General features: G+C 54.3%; 2 protein-coding genes across 2 annotated transcripts in view; one reads left to right on the top strand and one right to left on the bottom strand.

Annotated features, from left to right (window-relative positions):
- The window catches only part of SCTR (secretin receptor), a gene marked incomplete at its 5' end in the record, with an annotated part of 37,035 nt that extends 27,211 nt beyond the window's left edge, over window positions 1–9,824 (top strand). Inside the window, 5 exon segments of the mRNA XM_007472035.1 lie at window positions 2,252–2,343; window positions 4,097–4,223; window positions 8,883–8,924; window positions 9,679–9,724; window positions 9,727–9,824. Of these exon segments, the coding sequence (XP_007472097.1) occupies window positions 2,252–2,343; window positions 4,097–4,223; window positions 8,883–8,924; window positions 9,679–9,724; window positions 9,727–9,824 (405 nt within the window).
- A 2,525-nt stretch (window positions 9,825–12,349) lies between these two features.
- LOC103089108 (voltage-dependent calcium channel gamma-like subunit) lies at window positions 12,350–17,626 on the bottom strand. The gene is made up of 2 exons (XM_007461632.1): window positions 17,606–17,626; window positions 12,350–12,940 (listed from the first exon to the last, which is right to left on the bottom strand). Exons 1-2 carry the CDS (start codon window positions 17,624–17,626, stop codon window positions 12,350–12,352), a joined length of 612 nt encoding a protein of 203 aa, XP_007461694.1.
- Window positions 17,627–17,810: the final 184 nt, after the last annotated feature.

Here is a 17,810-nt window from a genome sequence, read left to right as displayed (position 1 = left end):
GCTACCCAAAGTCATTTTATGGTAACAGATAATTTGATTATCGTTTTTATTTGCTAACCTTAGCATAGTGTTTTATAATCTGACTAAATTGAAGCTTAAGGGATAATGAAAGATATTAAGCTTTCATTTCCTACTATAGTCCTAGGCTGAAAACAGTATAATGAAATCTGCTATTATTTACCAAAAGTTGTTTTTTGTCAGCTTGTCACATTTAGATAATGTCAGAACCTTTTTTATTAGGTTGATAACGTGGTGGAAAAATATTGACTCTATCACTATGTTTTAATAAGAATGTACTTGTTTTTCTGTAAAATCAAAATATATTGTCATTTCTAAAATAATAGTAATGGAATTCATCTAAAAAATTGGAAAATACGGGCTTCCCTGGTGGCGCAGTGGTTGAGGGTCTGCCTGCCGATACAGGGTACGCGGGTTCGTGACCCGGTCTGGGAAGATCCCACATGCCGCGGAGCGGCTGGGCCTGTGAGCCATGGCCGCTGAGCCTGCGTGTCCAGAGCCTGTGCTCTGCAACGGGAGAGGCCACATCAGTGAGAGGCCCATGTACCACAAAAAAAAAAATTGGAAAATACAAAATGTATTTTTTAAAAGGTAATAAAATCACCCATATTTTTAGTACCTAGGTGCACATTGTGATCATGTGCTTTTCCTTCCTATTTTTTTCTTTGAGCACATGTACTTTTTCAAAAATGCTCAATATAGTTTTGTGTCCTAGTTTGTTCTTTTCACTTAGCAATGGATGTAATCTTTCCCATGTCATTTGAAATTATTTGACCAGCTGATATGCTGTAGCTGCATAACACTGAGCCAGTTTCCCTGCTGCAGCTGTGGGGCTTGGACAGCCCAGCCCGCGAGAGCCCCAGGGCCCAGGCTGCTTTCACAAGACTGTAGCCTCTCTAGTGACTGACGGATGTTGGGTGGGCACTCCTGATGCAAAGTTTCTCCCTACCAGCCTGTCACGGGACCTAGAATTCCACTATGTAAGACTCATCCTTGGGATAGTTAAGATTTTCCCTCTTGCTTTCAAGTTCTCCCTATTAAATTAAACACAATTCAAAGGTAAAAAATGAAATAAGGTAAAAGAGCCTTTGTTAGTTTACACCACGCACGGCTTAGAGCAAGATGCAGAAACAGTGAGCTGAGAAGTGTCCTGAAGCAGGGTCGCTGGGCTGGGGTCCCAGACAGCCCACTAATCCTGTGTCCTCTGGCCAGCGTCCCCAGGCCCCAGGCTACTTGTCTGAACAATGAGGGGGCCCAGCCAGTCAGCTCCACTGATCCTGCTTCTGCAAAATGATTCTAGAGCTGGTGGGGGAGGGGAGGAGAGGGGCCGGCGCACGGGCAACTTCATAGTGTTGCTGGCACTGGAGTTGGGGAAGGGGACACCCAAAGAAATAGACTCCGTTCCTGTCCTTTAGAAAGTTAGGACTGACTTGGTGATTAGTCGACACACACAGATGCTTGCATTTGGCCCCTTTCAAGTATTTCAAGTGCTCTTACAAGTAGCATCATCCCTAACTACAGTGAATCAGGAAAAGGAGGTAATCAAGAAGGCTACCTGGAGCTGGTGATTGACCTGCAGGGATTCTGTAAGTCTCCGAAGCAGTGCTTCTCAAAGGGTGGTCCCTAAACCAGCAGCTTCACCTGAGAGCTTGTTAAAAATGCAAATTTTGGGAATTCCCTGGCGGTCCAGTGGTTAGGACTCCGTGCTTTCACTACCGAGGGCTTGGTTGGGGAACTAAGATCCTGCAAGCCATGTGGTGTGGCCAAAAAAAAGAAAAAAAAATCAAATCTCATTTGCATTTACTAAACCATAACCTTGGGGGTGGAGCCCAGCAATCTGCACCTTAAACTTTGAGAACCTCTGCTATAAAGCCTTTGCTACTCAAAGCTTAGTCCAAGGAACAGCTTTGGCATTCATTCCCTGGAGCTTGCTAGAGATGCAGAATCTCAGGCCTACTCCAGGTCTGCTGTTTAACAAGATTCCAACACATTCCAAGTGTGAGTAATCCATGCTGCAACTGAGCAGACCTCAGAGCTCTGGAATCCCAAGGGCGGGGAGGCGGTGCTGTGGCAGCCATTCCTGCCTAGACAGTGTGTTTCACCAGGACTGGGGGTGGCGGAGGGAGTGATGAGCTGTCCTGGTGTGGTCTGCAGTGCCGCCAGGGGTCAGGGCCTGGAGAGGTGCTGGGAAAGCAAATCACCTTTAGCCCCACCTCTGCCTTGTGTTTTACAGATTAATTTCATCCTTTTTATAAACATCCTAAGGATCCTGATGAGAAAACTGAGAACTCAAGAAACAAGAGGAAGTGAAGGGAACCATTATAAGTAAGTGGAGGGCAAAGACCTAGGCACACTCGCTCAGTCAGCAGGCATTTACCGAGCACCTACCGAGCTGGTGCTGGGCACTGGTGGAGGTGGAGGAAAAGGAAAAGCCGGGACCTGGAAGTTTACAGTGGACCAGGGGAAGGGAGAATGGGTCCATGTGACCCTGAGACCCGGCCCCAGGGGTGGGGAGAAAAGAAATCTAAGCAGGATCCCTGGAGGCAGAGATCTTACCCTTGGGACAAGGCTAGGGAGTCAGAGTGGGCTTCGGGGACCCAATTTCAAATCTTTACAGGGACAGTGGCCCTCCTTGTCTGTGGGTTTTGCATCTGAGGATTCAGCCAACCTTGGATTGCAGATTGAAAATATTTGGGAAAAAAATTCCCAATCAAAACATTTTCATTGTAGGAGGTATTATACGTAATCTAAAGATGACTTAAATATATGGGGAAATGTGTGTAGGTTATATGAAAATACTACCCCATTTTATATAAACGACTTGAGCATCCAAGGGTTTTGGTGTCTGCGGAGGGTCTGGAACCAATCCCCGTGGATGCCGAGGGTAGACTGTATTTTCCAGCTTTCGCTAGACCGTAGCTTTCACCAGACCTTAGCTTTCAGCAGATTTTCAAGAAAATGTGAACCAAAAATACTTTAAAACCTTTAAGATGTTCAAGAAAGATGCTATGTTAGTCTGCACAGCCTGCCACAATAAGATACCACAGATTGGCTGGCTTAAATAAGAGAAGTTTATTTACCCACAGTGCTGGAGGCTGGAAGTCCAGGATCAAGGTGTTGGCAGGTTTGGTTTCTCCTGAGGTCTGTCTCCTTGGCTTGTAAATGGCCACCTTCTCGCTGGGTCCTCACGTGGCCTTTTCTCTGTGCACCTGCATCCCTGGTGCCTCTTCTTACAAGGACACCAGTTGGTTGGACTATGGTCCCACCCTGATGGTCTCATTTAAACTGGTCCCTGTCTGCAAGTACAGTCACATTCTGAGGCACTGGGGCTTAGTTAGAGCTTCAGCTGAAAATTCTGGGGGAACACAGTTCAGCCCATGACAAATGTTGAAGACAAATCAGTGTCCAGCAGAGGCTTTCTCTGTCATGGTCTGAGTTTTGAGAATCTGGCAGAGGCCTGGATTACCGGGTGACAGATTCCCCAGGATGTCACTAGAGTAGTGGCTGCAAAGTAGGGGTCAGCTGGGGATCCAGGACAGAGTTGCCAGGTAAAATACAGGATGCCCAGTTTAATTTGAATTTTGGATAAACAACAATTTTTTAATACTTATACCAAAAAAAACACTACCCATTGTTTATCTGAAATTCAAATTGAACTGGGTATCCTGTATTTTTGTTTGCTAAATTTGGCAACCCTAACCTAGGGAGAAAACAAAAGAGCTTCTCCTTATAGATATTTATTATCAAACAAATGAGAATGCTGCTTTTGCTAATAATACATTAGACACAGAGTGATAGTAACACATGCAGATACGTTATAAATCAATGAAGTTACTCATGTGGGTATGGGTTCAAAGCGTTTTACTGATAGGGGGCATGAACAGAAATTTGGGGACTGGCCGTGGACTGATAAGTATTGAATCCAGGTGACGGGTACGTTGGAGTTGGAGACTTTCCGAAACGGAAGTAAAAACAAACAAGCAGCGGGGACGCTGCTGCAAAGCCTCCTGCGGTCAGGCGAGAGGGGGGGCCCCTGGGTGTGGAGGGGCCCGAGACTGCAGCGCCTCTGTGTCCTCAGGCGCCTGGCCAAGTCCACCCTCCTGCTGGTCCCCCTCTTCGGAGTCCACTACATAATCTTTGCCTTCTCCCCGGAGGATGCCATGGAGACGCAGCTGTTCTTTGAATTGGCCCTTGGCTCGTTCCAGGTAAGCTCCAGCCTGTTACTTTACGGCGGGAAGAGGTGTTCTCTCTCTCCTGAGAGAAAAATGGAGAGGCCGAAAGCCAGATGCTCCTGGAGGCAGAGGGATGCCTCATTTGGCAGAGACCCAAGAGACGCAGGGGCAGGACCTCACCGTGCTGCGTGACCCTTGTGGGACCCAAGTTCCCCACCAGTCACGTGGGGGTGGGAGATGCAAGTAAGGAGAGAGAGACTGACTCCAGGGAAGACAAAGGGAACATAACCCAGCACACACGATCACACAAGTCTCAGTAATTAGAGTCAAAATAATGTAACTGCCGAGGGCTCGGGCTCAGTCATCAAGGAGTAGGACAGGAAGACGAGCGAGCGTAGTGGGGGCGTGGGTGGGGGGTGGAAGGCTGTGCGAAAGAATGGTAGCCTCATCTCCACACTGGGAAGTCCATAAAAACCGCCCCAAGTTGAAAACTTAAGAAGTGGCAACATCAGCATATAATTCAGAATCAGCTGAGTTCCAAGTCGTTGCCTCTGAGGAACAGGAAATGGGGGCAGGGCTGTCAGAAGGTTACTGTTCTTTCTTTTCTTTTTTTTGTGACAAGAGACATTTGACTCTTTGAAACCAATTACATACACAATTTACTAAAAATAAAAGCCAACTTTAAAAAAAGAAAACAAAGGGAGGGGAGAAACCACCTACCTTCTAAATCAACAAGATGTTGTAAAGTTAAAAAATATAGTAAACCTGTTTGGACAGAAGGGGCTTTTTAACATGAATCCCAAACTTCACAGTGTTATTTGTTTATTTACTCATAACTGTCTCTTTCCAAAAATAACATGATGTAGCTTTCAGGGAAAACATACAAAGGACAAAAAAATAAGTAGATGGGATCAGTGAATAAAGAAAATAAAGCCAAAACTGAGTTCATACACAGAAACAAATTTGATGAAGTTTTCTGAAGGTGGCAGAGGTGTGTCATAAATTTGGTTTGGAGCTTCCCAGTAGCCAAAGCAAAGACAGAAACACACTCTGTTTCAAGATTTCGATGAAAACAGGCTGGTCCCTAGGGAGAGGCCTGAGAGAGCTCTCTCCCAGTGGGTTTTCCGGAAGAAGCCAGCCTGTCCTCAACAACACTGACCATCCCGCAGTCTTCCTCACCTGGGCAGGCCGCGGCTGCCCTCATTCCCGGAGTTCTGTTCAGGACGGGTGTGCCCAGGGCGGTCCTCCTGTCACGCTCCCGTTCCAGGGAGGACGTGTCACTGGGAACACGTTCCTGAGTGGGGTCTGGCCCTAAGCCGCACCTTCAGACCCCCCCCAAGGGCTGTCCCCTTCACTCCCGCAGAGCCTCTTCTCCGCCCAGAGACCCCGGCCAGCCCCCCAGACCCACAGAGACCTAGTCTCCTGTGTAATCCGTGATCTTTTTTTCTGGGCCAGGAAGCTTCCACGTAACGTGCGGGAGGCTGGGCTCACCGTGGCCCCTTTAGCAGGTGGGGGGGTCCAGGTCCAGATGGGTGGAAGGTCATGACCCGGGCAACAGAAGCGGGTAGTGACCCCGCTGAGGACCTGGAGACCCAGGTGTCATCCTTCGTGGAAGGGGACCTCCTGTCTCTGGAGCTGGGCTTGAGGCAGGGGCTGCAGACTGCTCGTGAAGGCCATCTGCCTCCTCTCTGGGGAAATGCTTGTTAAGAGGAAACCAAAAGCGCTTTCCTAAATGTTCCCATAGAAATGTTTACAGAGAAAAACGATCTTTAAGACTTTTTTTAAAAAAAAGAACCACTGTTCAAATACAGATATCATTTTATTATACATTTATACTGTATGCATATTTTTAAAATTTTGTACTATGGAAAAAATTTTCCATAATACAAGAGTGAAGTGGACGATATAATGAACCTCCGTGTGGCCCTTACCCTTTCATGGCCTGTCCTGTTTCACCTCTACCGCCACCCAGCCTCATCATTTTAAGCAACCCCAAGCCATCGTTGTATTTCAGATGTAAATATTTTAGCATGTATTTCTAAAAGACGAGAGCTTAAAGAACACACACAAAACCATAATGCCATGATCACTGTCATATATTTCTAAAAATGAAAGTTTATTAGCTCCTCCTAATTGTAGAAATACTTGCTTATTGAAGAAAATTTGGAAAATAAGGAAAAGAAAAAGGAAAATCCATCCATAATCTCATAACCCGATATAATGACCTCTGTTCAAATGTCAGTGTGTTTACTTCTGTCTCTTTTCTATCCAAGAAGACACACACACATACACACACATGTTCACACACAAAATTGAGATCGGGACGTGTGGTTTTATATCCTCCTTGTTCTGTTTAATTCTTTATCATTCCATCATGAACGTTTCTCCAGGTCATTAAAATTCTTCAAAGACTGCATATTCTTTTTTTATTTATTGATTTTTGGCTGCGTTAGGTCTTTGTTGCTGCTCACGGGCTTCCTCTAGTTGCGGCGAGCGGGGGCTACTCTTCGTTGCGGTGCACAGGCTTATTGCTGTGGCATCTCTTGTTGCGGAGCACGGGCTTTAGGCGTGCAGGCTTCAGTAGTTGTGGCTCGCGGGCTCAGTAGTTGTGGTGCACGGGCTTAGTTGCTCCGCGGCATGTGGGATCTTCCCGGACCAGGGCTCGAACCCGTGTCCCCTGAATTGGCAGGCCGATTCTTAACCACTGCGCCACCAGGGACGTCCAAGACTGCATATTCTTAATGATTGTATACAAACCGTGGAATTTCTGAAGCTTGCTGGCTGAGGCAGGCCGCCCTCTGCATACCTGGGGCGCGTCTAACCAGCCCTCACCCAGGGCTGCCCCCACCTCAACAGTGAGACTGTGTCTCCGGACCTTTGAGGCTGGGGCAGCCCTGGTCCAGTGAGGTGGCACCACCTGACCACCAGCTCCCGGCCTCCCGACCCGGGACTCAGTCCCTCACCTGTGAAGCAGGGGTCCTCCCCACCAACATCCTAGGGCTTTTCAAGGATTGAATGAAGCATCTGGAACGCAGAAGCCCAAAATTACACAGGCTAAGCTGTGCCCCAAACCCAGCTCTCGTTTATTTCAAAGCCCGACTTTCACACCCTCTGACAGCGGCTCCTAATTAATGGTGCCCCTTCGAACCATCTTTCAGAGCTGCTGATGGTCTCACCCCTGACATTTGGAGTTGGGGCACAGAGTGCACCCTGGGCCAGAGCTCCCAGGTGATTCTAACGTGTGGCAAAATTTGAAAACCGCTACCTTGAGTCCGTGTTCCTGCCCCACCCCCGTGGTCCCCATTCCATGTGGCATCAACCACACCTGAGACTCTTAGAGCAGATCCTTCTAGTTTGTAACTCTTGTTAAAACGCCAGGACTGGGCTTCTGTGGTGGCGCAGTGGTTAAGAATCCACCTGCCAATGTAGGAGACACGGGTTCGAGCCCTGGTCCGGGAAGATCCCACATGCCGTGGAGCAACTAAGCCCGTGCGCCACAACTACTGAGCCCGAGTGCCACAACTACTGAAGCCCATGCGCTTAGAGCCCGTGCTCCGCAACAAGAGAAGTGACAGCAGTGAGAAGCCCGTGCACCCCAACGAAGACCCAATGCAGCCAAAAATTTAAAAAAAACTGAATAAATTAAAAAACAAAACAAAAAACCACCAGGACTCCTGAGCAGTCGTGTGGATGAAGCCCATCATAAACAGGCTGGTTCATCCCTCTCTGGGGTCCTGTCCATGTCCTAAGTAGCTAGGGGCAGGCCTGGCTGGCACTGGGGGGAGGGGCTGTGGCACCCAGGCCTCTGTGGGGAGCCTGAGGGCAGGGGCTTGTTAGGAAGGACAGGCTGGCCCTCGGAGGGCCCTGAGGTGAGCAGGGCATCCAGACAGCGAGACGCTGCTCATAGCTCACGGTTCCACGCAAGCCTCTTTGGCTCAGATCCTGCATCTCAGCCCGCAGCCCTGCCTGGCAGGCTCCACGCCAGGATTCCGGGGGTACCACTGGGAAGAGAGGAGCTCCGGATGCTAGGGAGGGAGGGTCCTGGTAGGCACAGACCCCCACCATCCCAGGGAACCTAAAGCATACGTAGCCCTGAGGCCTCTGACCTGGACATGAGGGGGGCTCACGCCCCACTTGTTGGCTGGCCGGTACCTGCCTGCGACTTGCACACCGGCTGTTCTGACCATATGGCTACACATTTGTCTTTCAACTTGAATAGCTGGCCCTGTTTAAACCTCTCCAGATTTCCAGCTGTCTTGCAGATGAGCCCACCCAGGCCCAGGGGCTCCCATGGGCTGCCCCACCCGCTGAGCTCGGGCCGGATGGGCATGGCTCAGGTGCCATTGCTCTTGCCTCTCCCAGATGGCCTGCCTCACTGATTCCGGTGACCTGCCTGGTCCCTGTGCCCTGCACTTAATGTAACTGACACCATCCTGGTGCAGGGGCCCTCCCTGGACACGGGGGAGGTCCTTGCCTCCAAGGGTGTCAGTCTGTGGGTGATGCCAGCACAGCTAGGGGCACTGAAGGCCGGAAGAGGAAGCCTACACTTCCCCTGTAGGGGGAGAGGCGCGGGGAGGCTCTGCAACAGCTGTGGGGAGCAGTGAGCTTGGGGCTGGTGATGAGAGGACCCCAGGCGGGTAGGAGGCTGGGTGCTGGGTCCGCACTCATCCCGTTGCCCTGTTTCTTCCGCAGGGCCTGGTGGTGGCCATTCTCTACTGCTTCCTCAATGGGGAGGTGAGTGTCCTGGGCTGCCCGGGTGCACCCTCACAGCCGTACCTGGAAGGGGTGCTGGGGAGTGGGGTGTGGCGTTGGTGGGGGAGGCCTGGCCCTGCTGGCTTGGGCCTGTTTTCCGGGAGTCTGGGCTTACCTCCTGGGGGCCCCAGGATCACCTGCGGGCCTTGTTAAAACAACTGCTGGGTCTTACCCTGTTTCTAAACCAGCAAAAATAGGTCCCGTCAGTCCGGGCTGGAGGCTGAGAACGTCTTAACTGGCACTCCAGGTGATTCTTATCCTTGGGTACGTTCAGGAAATGGAGGCAAGTGCAGGCGCCCCAGCCCTAACCAAGGCTGATGAATGTCCGCTTGCTCGATGGGTGACGCCGGTCACTGCCCTGCTCTGGGCCTCAGGCCTCTCATCTGTAAAATGAGTGACTCAGGTGAAATGTTTGTTGCTCCGTCCTCTGAGACCTCCAAAGAGTGTGACTCCTGGCAGGGCGGGGGGCTGCGCCCTTAGCTTGAGGTTTCCGCCCTGCCCAGAGCACTGCTGGGACATGAGGCTCCTGGCACAGACGCTGAGCAGTTGACGTTAGTTGGATGAGGTGTTGCCTCACTTGAATGGGAGTCGAGATGGCAAATCTATGAGCGGCCTGCAGGAGGGGGAGGCACGCCCGCTGGGCAGACGTGGCAGAGCCCAAACGAGGCCCCAGGGGAGCAGGACCCTGGGCAAGGGTCATCTTTCCCTCCGGGTGACGGCTGGTCTCTGGGGGCAGGTGCAGCTGGAGGTTCAGAAGAGGTGGCGGCAGTGGCACCTGCGTGAGCTCCCCTGCACCCGGTGGCCCTCAGCTCCTTCAGCAGCGGCACCAAGGCCAGCCCCTCGGAGCAGAGCCGGGGTACCTGCAGGACCAGTGTCATCTGAGGCTGGAGCAGGGCCACCCAGACAGGCCAAGATGGGTCCTGAGGGCCGACTGCTGCCCATCTTCCTGCCAGATGCTGTGTGATCGCTCCTGCGACTATAACACCCCTCCTCTGGGCCTCGGGGCGGGGGCGTGGTGGTAATTCCTCAGAACCCAAGGGACCTGGGGCAGGAAGAGGGCCTGGGATTTGGGTCTGTTGAGTTTTCTGGGAAGATTTCAGGGGTCCCAGGAGGGCGCAGGGGAATAAACGGTAACTGGGATGAGACTTGGTATTTGTCAGCCCTGTTGCCCTTGAGCCACCAGGTGAAGGATGCTGTCCCCCACCACTTCCTGGAGGACGGGGCTTCCCTGATCCCCCTGCTCCAGTTTTCAGGGACAAGCTGAGCAGAAACTGAGGCCCTTGGCCCTAGGTGGACCCTCCCCACCCCTCACTGCAACTCACCCACCCAGTAGCTCTTCCCCCAGGGCCTTCTGACAACCAGGTCACAGGGAGCCCAGGAGAGCCCCAGCCCTTTCAGTCGCCCTAGCATGGGATGAGGCACCTGCTCTTCCTGCTTTCAGCTAAGTTATCTGCAGTACAGCAGGAAATGGGGCAGAATCCCATTCGACAGAAGAGAAAATGGTTCACCAAGGTCCTGTGACTTGACCAAGATACTCAGCAGGGCAGTTGGCAGCTCGGTCCAGGGCTTCTGGTTTCAAATCCCCAGGCTCCAAGGCTGTCTCCCCTGCTCCTGGGCAAGGGCGGACAGGGCCCTGTCTCCCCGCCCCACTGGGGATTTTAAGTCTCACCCTTTACTCTGAATCTCAGTTCCCTCAATTATTAGCACTCCTTCCCTGCCAGCCATGTGAGGGTTAAAGGACTAAATATTTAAACCCTTTTACAAAACGAAGCCTATGTGCTCAGGGGAGAGCATTCTTTCTCTTTTTTTTGCAGTACACGGGCCTCTAACTGTTGTGGCCTCTCCCATCACAGAGCACAGGCTCCGGACGTGCAGGCCCGGCGGCCACGGCTCACGTGCCCAGCCGCTCTGCGGCACGTGGGATCCTTCCGGACCGGGACACGAACCCATGTCCCCTGCATCGGCAGGCATACCCCAACCACTGCGCCACCAGGGAAGCCCAAGGGGGAGAGCATTCTTGACAGAAGCAGAGGCGACCCTCCCCGCGGCTAGAGAAGAGGGCATCTTGCTGGTAGGTGGGCCCAGCTCTAGTTCTGGCTTTGGGTGTCCCTGGACAAGTGGCCCTGGCCCCCAACTTCTGCATCTCACCCCTGAAGACAAGGTCACCCCCTTTGCATCTTATAGTCTGTTACTGGGGTGAGAATGCCAGATACCCATTTTCCAGGGCTCTCTCCAGGGACCTTCATGGACTCTGTACATCTTAGAATCAAAAAGTTAAAAAAAAAAAAATCACAGGAGAGGTAGAGGCACCCAGTCCAGCCCAGAAAGAGGACCTGGCAGGGCAGAGACCAAAACCCCATGCAATCAGTGGCAGCCAGAATGAACCAGGAAAGGCCTGAATTCATCAGGTGGGGGAGGGGCACGGGGCTAGTGTTGAATGAAATGGGCTGAGGGCAAAAAACCCACCTACTGGGCAGAAAATGGACTGGAAAGGGGCCAGTTTGATGCACAGAAATGTAAAGTGGCGAGCAAGGGTAGAAATCTCCACTGGTTCTTGGTCCCCTCCACCTGCAGGCCTCTGCATCCAGGGTGGTTGTTAATCATTACCTGAGGTCGGGCCAGTCCCCAGTACCTCCTGGAGTGCAGCACCTCCAGATACATGCTCTTTGAAGTGTGTTCTAGGATAAAAATGGTACCCTGAGGCTGTCTGGCCCTTACCAAAGATGGATTGCCCACGCTTACCAAGCCAGGCGGGCCCTCCTGGAAGGGCTTCAGGCGAGATTCACAGGGAGAGTCCCGAGGCACAGCCAGCTGCTGGAAGCTGGGGTTATCCAGGGATTACGGGGTCCCCCCGACAAAGGGCAGGGCTCAAATAAAGTCAAACAGTTTGAAAAGCTTCTACACCCCAGCAGCCCTGAACGCTGCCTCCCTGACATGACCAAAGCTAAAGCAGGGAATTTGCACAAGGCCCTTTGAGCTGGTGAAGAAAGTCTAGGCACTGACTGGACACCCTTCGCTGACAAATGATTCACTCTTAGCAAGCCCGGAGGCCCCAGGGACCCTGCAGCCCATATCCCAGCAGAGTCAATAAAACAGGTGTGAAATGTACTTGGCTGTGCAGCCAGCCTGAGCACCAGTTACCTGGGCTGCCTCCACATCTATTCCCATCCCAGGAAGGACTCAAGAATAGGTTTTAAAATATGTTTCTTCTTGTAAAGTGAACATCCCAATAACATGGCTAAGCTGGTGCAGCTGGTGGCTCGGAGGCACCCACCTGGCCTCTGGGCTGCAAAGGCCGCTGGCCCGACCACCCCAAGGCCAAGAGGCCGCAGTTCGAATGTCACATGTTGGAGAAGTCCCATCTTGACCACACTTTCCGGTAGAACTCAGTGCCCTCGCAGAGGGGCCTAAAATTTTGCAGGCAGGCCCCAGGGGTACGTGGCGCTGTCAGTACGGCTGACACTGTTGATGTGGAGGCCGCTGATGGCGTTCAGGAAGAAGAGGAAGGAGGCCGTGAATTCGCTCCAGAACGTCAGGCTGAGGCCCATGAGCGTGACCTCGTTCCTAAGGAGCGTCAGGAAGCTCAGGAGGCCCCCGAAGGAGAGGATGGACACGAGGAGGAAGAGGGCGGAGCCCACGGCCCACTTGTGCCACGGGTGGGCGTCCTCGGACACCTGGGACACCATGAGGAGCTCCAGGCCAAAGATGGCGACCACCACGGCCAAGGTGGCCACGCTGCGGGCCACAGCCATGCCCGAGGCTAGCCTGGGCACGTGGGCCTGCCTCAGGTCTCGGAGGCAGTGCAGCTCAGCCTGGTTCGAGGTGGTGCAGAAGTGCCACAGCCCGAACAGACGGTCGTCGGCCAGGAGCCAGTGGCCATCGCAGATGGAGAGGTAGGTGAGGACCATGGCCAGGGAGGCGCAAAAGATGATGAGGGCCCGGATGGAGGGTTCAAAGAAGGACCGGCGGGGCCTCCTTTGGGCCAGCAGCTTCTGGGCCTGGAAGACAGCACGGGGAAGCATGAGCGAGGGCCCCCGCCACAGCCCACCAGCCTCCTCAGGGAAGACCCAGAGCACACCTTGTAGCTTCCGACAGCCACAGTTTCTGCTTCGGTCTCCCAGGATGCCCGGGAAGCCCACCTTAGTCACAGCACAGACCCACCTCCTGGTGGGGCGGGGGGGACCCTCCTCCCATCCTACCTGTTCCCCATCCGTCCTCCATTCGAGACCTATAAGCATTGCCTGTGGATCCAGTTATTCATCAGGCAGAGTTCCCTGACCTTTCTTTAATGATCTTTATAATGCGTAAGAAACCCAAATTGTATTGACAGGCAAATCTTGGTCCATTCTGAAGTCAGCAAACCTGTCTGGCTTGGCAGATGTGACCTTGAGCTAGCAGCCAGCCTTGGTTTCTCTGTATGCAAAACAAGAATACTGCACTAGACATTATTAGCACATCAGTGAAGGTGACTTAACTCCCTCTTCTGGCCCCAGGTCTTCCCCAGTTTCATTCTAATCTGCACCCAGCTTTTTCCGCACTTTTCTTCAGTGCGCAGTGATGTTTGCACTTTGCCCTTCAGTCTGGCTCAGCCTGTACTCCGCCCAGGACAGGGCACCGCTGTCTGTTGTAGAAGCTTCTGGGCGGGGGAGTCCCTGAGGCTCCCCTTCAGCCTATGGTTTCGGCCCCGCAAAAGTACACCCTATCCTCTCTCCTGACAAGCTGGGCCAAGCGTCCAGTGAGGTGTCCCTTCTCACAGCCCCGGGACATCCCCAAGCCACCGTCCCCAACCCCCAACCCGGAAGCAAAAGGAATGCTTCAAAGGGTAAAACTCCTTAGATGGCCCACAAGCCCTCCCAGGGCATCCTCCCGGCCACCTCGCATGCCTAGGACAAGCCTAGCACTTTCCTCCTCACATCTACTGGTCCCTCCACCTGAAAGGCCCTTCTCCCGGCTGCCCCCCTTTCTCCATTCTTCATGTCTCAGCTGAAACATCACCTCCTGGGAGAGGTCTGTCCTGCCCACTCGACCCACAACGGACCCCTCTGGTCACTCTCCGTCAGGAACCGTTCTGACAAGTTTTCCATTCCTGTCTGATTCATAGTGGGAGGGCAGGACCGTGTCCCCGGCACCCGGTGCTGGGCTCAAGAGCCACGAGGTCGAGTTTGCAGCCGCTGTCACTTCCATCTGAAGCTCCCTTTAAACCATCTCCTGCCCAGTCATAACTTACGCCCTTTACAGTGTGTGTGGAAGCAGGCCAGGTCACGCCCCAGTTTGGGAGGTTAAGCAAAGCACACAGCTCATGCGTGACGGTCACTGCTGGGAAGCAAACCGAAAGGGGACTCGGGGGGTGAGCCCTATGGCACGTGCAAGTGGAGGCTTCCAGAGGCGGTCTGGGCCACCCCTCTCGGTGAGGGGCAGAAAGCAGAGCCACGCTCCCGGGAGGCCCTCGCCCTTTACAGTGTGTGTGGAAGCAGGCCAGGTCACGCCCCAGTTTGGGAGGTAAGCAAAGCACACAGCTCATGCGTGACGGTCACTGCTGGGAAGCAAACCGAAAGGGGACTCGGGGGGTGAGCCCTATGGCACGTGCAAGTGGAAGCTTCCAGAGGCGGTCTGGGCCACCCCTCTCGGTGAGGGGCAGAAAGCAGAGCCACGCTACCGGGAGGCCCCGGGATCCTTATGGATCCGGCTTGCTTTCAGCACTTCTGCCTAGTTAGGTTCCTGTCTCACTCTTAAACCTGAGTCTGGTGGAGTAGGGTGCTCCATGGTGGTGGGGGGATGGGGCGGGGTAGGTAAAAAGGGAAACTGTCACACACAGGTCAGGGGACCAGCCCAAGAGCATTCACCGAGATCACAGTAAAGCCTGGCACAGCTGCCCGACAACTGTATCATGTGTAGAGGGGGGGACGCACGCAGCCGGTAAGTACCCACTGGGGCCTTTGTGGGAGGGGCTCAGTACGTGGTGAGAAGGGCTGGAGCGGCCAGAGGGACGCCCAAGGTCTCGGGACCCGACTCAGACCAGAGGCAAAGGCAGTTGGGGGTGCTGTAAAGAACACTCAGGCGGGGAGTCTGGGCTCTGGTTCTCAAACCGCATCCCCTTGTCTCCTTGAGGCCTCCAGGTGCTAAAGCAGGGGGCAGTGGGTCAGCTCCCGGCCCCTCACTTCAACCACAACAGGTCCCTCTTACCTGCTGGAGCCACTGGGAATCTAAGAATCTGTACTGGATTTCATTCGGAAAGAACGGCTCTACTAAGAAACAAACCAAGGGAACTTTGAAATCTCTGTGACTACAAACCATAAAGGTGTTTGTCTTTGTGTGGTTTCTTAACCTCCTTGACCCTTATTTTCTCATCTACCGTTCCGCAGTTACATTTTGTGGCAGAAGTTAGTGATCCCTGCAGGAAAGAGTAGCCATGGAGGCACCCGGAGGTTATAGCTCCCTACAGGTTGATAAGTTTCTAGGATGGGAAAACCCCAGACGCAGGCAACAAGTCACAAGAACGCAGCACCCAGAGGCCTTTTGACCTCAGACATCAGGCTGTCTGGAGAAAAAGCACATGCCATCCTACCCTCAGCCCCACCTGTGCTGCACACAGAGTGAACTTTAATCTCCAGGCCCTCAGACATCACACTGGGATCAGGAAAAGACAGCTGACATCAGGTCATTTTCCCCTCCCACCCCAAAGGAGGGCATCATTCAAACTCTGACACCAGTAAAACTCCCAAGGATTAAGTGAGATCACGTATATAAAGGTGCCCAGCACAGAAGCACTTCCTGATTAATATTAGTAACAGTAATAAGGTAACTCGGGAGTCCTCCTTCCTCACCACTGCCCCACACCCCGGCTGCCAGCACCTCCGTGAACTTCCAGTGATCCAGGGCCTGAAATCCTCTCCCGGAGGGCAGCTGGGCAGCAGCGTGGTCAGCGGAAGGTCCGTGGACCAGAGGGTATGAGGGCAGTCTAGCCCTGCCCCTGACCCACCAGCCTCTAGCTCTGTGACCTTGGGCAAATCACTTAAATCTCTTAGGGCCTGGACCATCTCCACTGAAAAAAAAAAGAAAACTGGAAGCATTTCCCTTTTTCATCCAGAGCCCCGAATGATCAGTAGTGACCTGTAGAACAGTGTCACTTGGCACTCCTGGGCCACTGAGGCCAATGCCGAGGTCTTGTCTTCCTCTGGAACCCAGGACCCCATCTGATCCCGTCAACCCCTAAGTAGTGGACACTTTGGGCTGCTCACTACTTTTCTCCACATCAAGCCCCCGCCCCGCACCCCTGCGCTTTCCCCCACGCCCCCCCTTCCCAGTGCCCACTCAGCCCAGGCCCAGGTCAGACCCTCCCCCTCTTCAGCTGGAAATCTCTGCAGCCTCCTGAAGAGTAAGCCCGCTCCGCCTCCGTGACCTCAGGGCACCGGGAGCCAGCCCGCTTGCCTTTTAGCTCTTTGGCCTCGGGCGAGCTATTTACCCCCTGAAGATAACAGTACCTGCCTCCTGGCCCCCCGGGGGGAGCTGAAATGAGATCTAAGCACCCCAACCGCTTAGAACAGTCCCAGGCAGGCGGTTAAGTGTTCCTAAGCATCAGCCCCGCCCCCTTCTTTCACTAAAAGGTCAAGTCTGTTTACCTGGCTGCTCTCCTGCCCTCCCCACCCCCGTTAATCCTGCCGCAGTTTCTTCACCTCTTAATCTAGCACTCGCTTCCCCAGACCGCTCCTAAATCCCGGTGTGCCCGTCTCTCCCCCGCAGGGCCGTCGGCTCCCGAAGGCGGGACCGCACCCGCTCCCACCCTCCTCATTGCCGGTCCCGGAGGCGGCTCGGCCGGGACCCCAGATTATGCCCAGAACGAGAGGAACTCGCTGCATCCGGCTCTAGGGTTGCGGTGTCCCGGCCACAAGGGGCTTGGGGCGCGGCCTGTGGGTGGAGTTTCTCCTGTTCGGGCCCAGAAGTCTGGTTCGACGCGATTCTGTCGCTGAACCGGCCGCCACGGGCGGCTTACTGCACCTGAGCCTCGGATACCGCATCTACAAAGTGGGCGCAGCGGCATCAGCCCCGGAGTCTGCGCTGCGGGGCGCCGAGCACTTGCAGGCAGAGGCTGCGGGCCGCTCTCACCGTCCCGACCGTCCAGTCGGGAGGTAAGGAGGCGGGACGCGTCCGCTAGGGAAGCTCGGCTCAGGGCAGCGGAGAGCCATACGCCCGGGGGGTGGGGGTGCGGATGGACCCCTCGCATCATTCTAAGGAGAAACCCCATCTCTGCGAGGCGGGCCCCTCCCCTCTCTAGAGACTGTCCTGAGGTTTCCGCGTGCCCCAGCGAGTCCACCCCCTTGCCCGCCCCCCAAAATCAGTTTTGGGAGGGGAGGTGGTCTTGCTGCCCCCGCCCAGGAAAGTTCTGGCTTCCCCAGAGATTCTTCCTCGTGTGACAAGGCGAGGCTCATTTACGAGTAGATTCGTCCATCCTCCGCTCCAGACGCGCCCCCTTTTAACAGGAGGGACCCCTCTGGTGCACCTAACGGATGGACACTGCGGACCCCAAAGAGAAGCACAACACTCCACCCCAGCCGTTTGGGAGCCTCGGTGCCCGCGGGACCTCGAGGAGACCGCGCCCTGGGCGGCTTCCCCCCTCGGACCCCGGCCGGGCCCCTGCACACCCCCCGCACCGGGCTCTCGCCCACCTGCACGCCGAGGGCCGTCATCCCGCGCCGGGGCTCGGCCGCGCGCTCCCGCCTGGTTCTCTCGGGGCTCCCGAGCGCCGCTCTGCCGGGGTCGCGGCTCCCGACTCCGGACCTCTTCCCGGGGGCGGGGCGGGCCGGAGGGAGGGGCGGGCGGAACTGCTGCCCCCGGGCGGCTGCTGGGGCCGGGCCGGGCCGCTCCAGCCCG

Source organism: Lipotes vexillifer, unplaced genomic scaffold (assembly GCF_000442215.2).
Source record: "Lipotes vexillifer unplaced genomic scaffold, Lipotes_vexillifer_v1.1 scaffold1357, whole genome shotgun sequence".
Taxonomy (NCBI): Eukaryota; Metazoa; Chordata; class Mammalia; order Artiodactyla; family Lipotidae; genus Lipotes; species Lipotes vexillifer.
Note: the sequence above shows the minus strand (reverse complement) of the source record. Positions and strands in the feature narration are given on the sequence as shown.

Coding starts and splice junctions, on each gene's coding strand:
- LOC103089108 (XM_007461632.1), bottom strand. CDS start 17,626: ATGACGGCCCTCGGCGTGCAG. Junction 12,941..17,605: donor TGACGGCCCTCGGCGTGCAG/GTGGGCGAGAGC, acceptor GCTGTCTTCCAG/GCCCAGAAGCTGCTGGCCCA.